General features: G+C 33.4%; 1 protein-coding gene across 1 annotated transcript; it reads right to left on the bottom strand.

The window, feature by feature from the left end:
• Positions 1-397: 397 nt before the first annotated feature.
• LOC111083355 lies at positions 398-5,154 on the bottom strand (the record flags this gene model as incomplete). The annotated part of the gene is made up of 2 exons (XM_022379843.1): positions 4,854-5,154; positions 398-531 (listed from the first exon to the last, which is right to left on the bottom strand). Coding segments are annotated over exons 1-2 (383 nt in total), but the record flags the coding sequence as incomplete, so codon positions are not given.
• Between the last annotated feature and the right edge of the window lie 485 nt (positions 5,155-5,639).

The following is a 5,639-nucleotide window of genomic DNA, read 5'->3' as shown; positions in this document are numbered from 1 at the left end:
ATCCTGTTGGGATAAACGGGTTATATATGAAACGTGATATCCTAATGGGATACACGAGTTATATATGAAACCTAATATTGTGGTTAGATATGAAACATGGTATCCTAATGAGATACACGGGTTATATATGAAACCTAATATTATGGTCTGATACACAGATTATATATGAAATCTAATATTGTGGTTATATATGAAACATGGTATCCCAATGGGATACACGGGTTATATATGAAACCTAGTATTATGGTCTGATACACAGATTATATATGAAACCTGATATTGTGGTTAGATATGAAACATGGTATCCTAATGGGATACACGGGTTATATATGAAACCTAGTATTATGGTTAGATATGAAACCTAGGCTAAAAAGCGGTTAAATTATATCTACATTACCTTCTACACCAGAATGTGCTGTTTTCTTCTTCTTGACCAATGGTCATCTGACCCATAGCAAATTTTTCTAGGAAAGAATCTGGACGATCTGGCTGTTTAAGCTGCCTTTTCCCAGAAGCCCATTGTTTGACCACCTGTTGTAAGTTTCATAAACTTGTTTGTAAATCAGTAAGTTCATCCTTACGTAAAAACAGCATCAGTCTTACATGTAGGTTCTATTTAACAAGTACTTTGTCAGTTTTATAAATAACTTCACACATTTGTCAGTTTTATAAAGAACTTCACACATTTGTCAGTTTTATAGAACTTCAAACATTTGTCTGTTTTATAAAAGACAGATGTTTGAAGTTCTTTATAAAACTGACAAATGTGTGAAGTTCTTTATAAAACTGACAAATGTGTGAAGTTCTTTATAAAACTGACAAATGTGTGAAGTTCTAATAAACAGACAGATGTTTGAAGTTCTTTATAAAACTGACAAATGTGTGAAGTTCTTTATAAAACTGACAAATGTGTGAAGTTCTAATAAACAGACAGATGTTTGAAGTTCTTTATAAAACTGACAAATGTGTGAAGTTCTTTATAAAACTGACAAATGTGTGAAGTTCTTTATAAAACTGACAAATGTTTGAAGTTAGTCTATCCATCTTACACACGTTTTCAGTAAGAAGACTTTAGCGCCTTGGCACTAAAACATTAACATGATGAATGGAAGTTTGCTAGAATGTATACTTTATGTAAGTTTGAGAGTTTCATATATATTCTCGACCCTTTAGGGCTAGTTATGTGAATTCTCACAAATGTGTGAAACTCACAATAACGCTCTGACAAAAGTTTCAATTTCTTTATAAAACTGACAAATGTGTGAAGTTCTTTATAAAACTGACAAATGTTTGAAGTTATTTATATAACTGACAAATGTTTGAAGTTATTTATAAAGCTGATAAATGTTTGAAGTTATTTATAAAACTGACAAATGTGTGAAGTTCTATAAAACAGACAGATTTTTGATTTTGTTTGTTTGTTTGTAATTAAGCACAAAGCTACACAATGGGCTATCTGTGCTCTGCCCACCACGGGTGTCGAAACCTGGATTCTAGCGTTGTAAGTCCGCAGACATGCCGCTGTGCCACTGGGGGGGGGGGCAGACAGATGTTTGAAGTTCTTTATAAAACTGACAAATGCTTGAAGTTCTATAAAACTGACAAATGCTTGAAGTTCTTTGTAAAACTGACAAATGTGTGAAGTTCTAATAAACGGAAATCAGTTACGTTTCATCGACATGGTCGATATTCCATGATGGACAGCGTAAACAATAAACATCTCATATGCTAGCACATTGTAGAGAAGATAACAGCTTGTTCCTTAACTGCGTCAGCTATAACGTATAAAATGGAACTCTAAATATATGTGTAAAAGAAGTAGATAAGTAATCGTAGCATTTGTTAGGGTTCGTTGAGTTTTGGCGCAAAGATCTTGTGAAACTTTCGAGATCAGTGAAGAATTTAATAGGTTTTTAACATTACACATTCGTCTCGTTTGGAGCAATGTTTTAATTTCTTTACGTTGGTAAAATAAACTACTACTGAGTGTACCAGATCCCGCAGGCACAAGCCGTTCTGCGCATGCTTATATACATATATTTTTAATTTAGTTTCTTTGCTCTACTACGGGAAGACGGTAAACCAAAGATAGATGTCCATAGTTGAACAAACTGTCTCCACCTCACTAAAATGAACGATAACGGTTCGGTACGCACGCGCAGTCTTCTTAAATCTTCACTGCTCTAGGTGTATTGTACTTGTAGGTTCATTTGTCAATAGTTATTAAACGTTTACATCGTACATTATTGAGAAGTGCCTTTTTTATTATCTTAGGCCTCATCTCTCCTGTTTTTGTTGTAGCAGGCTAAATTGTTACATCGTACATTATTGAGAAGCGCCTTTTTTATCTTAGGCCTCATCTTTCCTGTTTTTGTTGTAGCAGGGTAAATTGTTACATTGTACATTACTGAGAAGTACTTTTTTATCTTAGGCCTCATCTTTCCTGTTTTTGTTGTAGCAGGGTAAATTGCCTGGTGATTAGCTAAACCACAAACCAATACAGAAAAATCTACAGTACGTTTATGATCAAAATCGTAAGTTGTCTGAGAAAGATGGAGCTCTATTTTGTGAATTCAACAAATTTAATAACGATAACAATTTTGTAAGCTACATGATATATTAGTATAAGACGTTAATTCTGGCAATCTCTTATTGTTCCAATGCGTTCTTTCGTTGTGCAGGTTCTTTTAAATTATTTGGTGGAAATAATGTGAAGTCCACCCGACGATAATAACTTAGTTTTGCTTTCTTAACGTTTGCTGCAGACTACTATCACCGGTACACAATTGTAGGCCCTAGTTCACAAATAATGTTTTGACTTTCAATAGAAATTTATTCACTGATAGTACTAGAACTAACGTACAAATAAACTTACTTGTACAATTTATTGGATGATCAATCGAGTAACTCAAAATACGTGATACCTAACACTTACTTATCTGACCACTTCAATAACTTCTTAACCAGGGAACAAACTTAACAGTGACTCAGTGCTTCACACTGAATCTCAAATTTATAATGCATTCTTGTTTCCAGATATTTCTCAAAGTACCTCGATCATTAGCATTCAGGAAAATTCTATATTTTTTTCAGACTAATAAACTATCTAAATTTATCGTCATCACCATGTTAGCAGCTTCCTCTAGCAAACATCTAAACTAAAACATTGAAAATATTTAATTAACGTCTTGTACTAATATATCATGTATAATTAACGTCTTGTACTAATATATCATGTTTAATTAACGTCTTGTACTAATATATCATGTATAATTAACGTCTTGTACTAATATATCATGTTTAATTAACGTCTTGTACTAATATATCATGTTAATTAACGTCTTGCACTAATATATCATGTATAATTAACGTCTTGTACTAATATATCATGTTTAATTAACGTCTTGTACTAATATATCATGTTTAATTAACGTCTTGCACTAATATATCATGTTTAATTAACGTCTTGCACTAATATATCATGTTTAATTAACGTCTTGTATTAATATATTATATATAATGCATATTATACGAAGACCGCTTGAAGATTCCGAAATTAAATTAAATCTGAGACTTTTCTTTAAAGATTACTTTCGTTACGAGACAATTTTACTTCCGTTGCTAGACCTGGCCATCGGTGGTTTACTTCCGTTGTTGAACCTGGCCATCGGTGGTTTACTTCCGTTGCTGGACCTGACCATCGGTGGATCTACTAAGTAACTGAAAGCGCGCGCTTATGGAAAATTCTTTTAAAGCTAATTGTGAGAGCAATAAATATCTGTCTTTCTTTTGTCTATCATTTCAAAATTGTGGACTTAAGCAGTGAAATTACTGAGCACTTATTTTCATATATATCTAGAAACAGCATCTGTTTTTACCGAATCTGGTGTATTTATATCTGCTGCTCTTTATAACTGAGAGTTTAATTTTCTTTGCACCTGAGATTCAAACCTTACCAAATTTAGGTTTCTTAACCCTAACACTCCTCGTACGAGAAATTCACCAAAAAAATTGTAATTTCCCTTAACCCTAACACTCTTCTTTTGGGAGACGACTCACCAGAGAATCTGTAGTTTCTCTTAACCTTCATGGTCTGGTGGTTAGAACACTCAACTCAAAATCTACTAGTCGCAGATTCAAATCTTGTCACATAAAATGTTCACCATTTCAGCCGTGGGGGCGTTATAATGTGACAGTTAATCCCACTATTCGTTGGTAAAGAGTAGTCTAAGAGTAGATGGTGAGTGGCTTTGACTAGCTGCCTTCCCTCTAACCTATTACTTCTAAAGTAGGGACGACTAGCGTAGATAGCCCTCGAGTAGTTTTGCGCAAAACCCAATAAAAAAACTCTTAACTCTAATGTTTTTTATATCTGGAATTCTAAGACTACGAAATTAGGTTTTATTAACCCTAACACTTTTTATATGGGTCGCTCACCTCAGAATCTTAGTTTACCTTAATCCTAACATTCTTTATACGGGAATCTCACCTATAAATATGCAGTTCCCTTAACCCCAACATCCATCATACGGGAGACTCACCTAAGAATGTCTACCTTAACCCTAATACTTTTATTTCTGGAAGACTGGAATTATAATCTGACCAAGTTTGTCTTGGTTAAGCCTAACGCTTTAATACATCCAGTGTACAACATCGTATTTATATTCACGATGTTAGGAAAACGTGTGGGCTCATAAAATAAATTCAAGACAAAAATAGTTTGATTTAGTATTTAGTGTACTTGTTTTTGCTTCTGACCTATTGGCATTAGTTTTATGTTGTTTATACGAACTACTGAATTAATTACTACATGTATAATTCAATACTTAGATCCGCCACAGATTGCTACTTACCTGGAGCCTCCTTACAAATCTTCCAACATTCTTCTTATCTTCCTCCGCCATCTGTTCAATCCGCACAATTTCTGAGCAAACACTGCTTCGCAAAGATGGAGTTGCAGGGACACCATTTTCCAAAACTTCTAATTCTTCCTCGTCTCTCTGAGTGGGTTTCAGCAAGTGTTTTTGATTGTTCTGAACAGACAAACGATCATCGGAGGTCGTACCATTACTTTTTACAGTGGACATACTGGGAAGAAACATTGCTCTCTCAACCCCCGCTGTGACTTAATGAAACCACTTGAAGTTCAATCATTGTAGAAAAGAAGACTGAACTTTGATCTTGGAAAAGTCAATAATATAGTATAAATTCAACGGTTTACAAAAGTCGAAATATATTTTAACTTAACACAATAAAAATTAGCATGTTTAAAAAACAGGAAATTTGTCGTCATTAAATGTTGTAGTCATAACACAGGATTGGTTATACTGATTGGTTATTTAACTATTAACATTGATTAAATGAAGTTACACTGATTGGCTGGTTAACATAACAAGTAATAACTTATATATATAATGATATTACACTCACTGGTTAATTAACCTGACAAGTAATAACTTACATTTAACAATGTTGCATTTACTGGTTGGTTAACCTGACAAGTAATAACTTTTATATAATGACGTTACATTCACTGGGTGGTTAACCTCACAAGTAATAACTTATATATATAATGATATTACACTCACTGGTTAATTAACCTGACAAGTAATAACTTTTATATAATAATGTTACATTCA

Source organism: Limulus polyphemus, unplaced genomic scaffold (assembly GCF_000517525.1).
Source record: "Limulus polyphemus unplaced genomic scaffold, Limulus_polyphemus-2.1.2 Scaffold9229, whole genome shotgun sequence".
Classification (NCBI taxonomy): domain Eukaryota; kingdom Metazoa; phylum Arthropoda; class Merostomata; order Xiphosura; family Limulidae; genus Limulus; species Limulus polyphemus.
The sequence above is the reverse complement of the archived record's forward strand: the minus strand, read 5'-3'. Positions and strand labels throughout refer to the sequence as shown.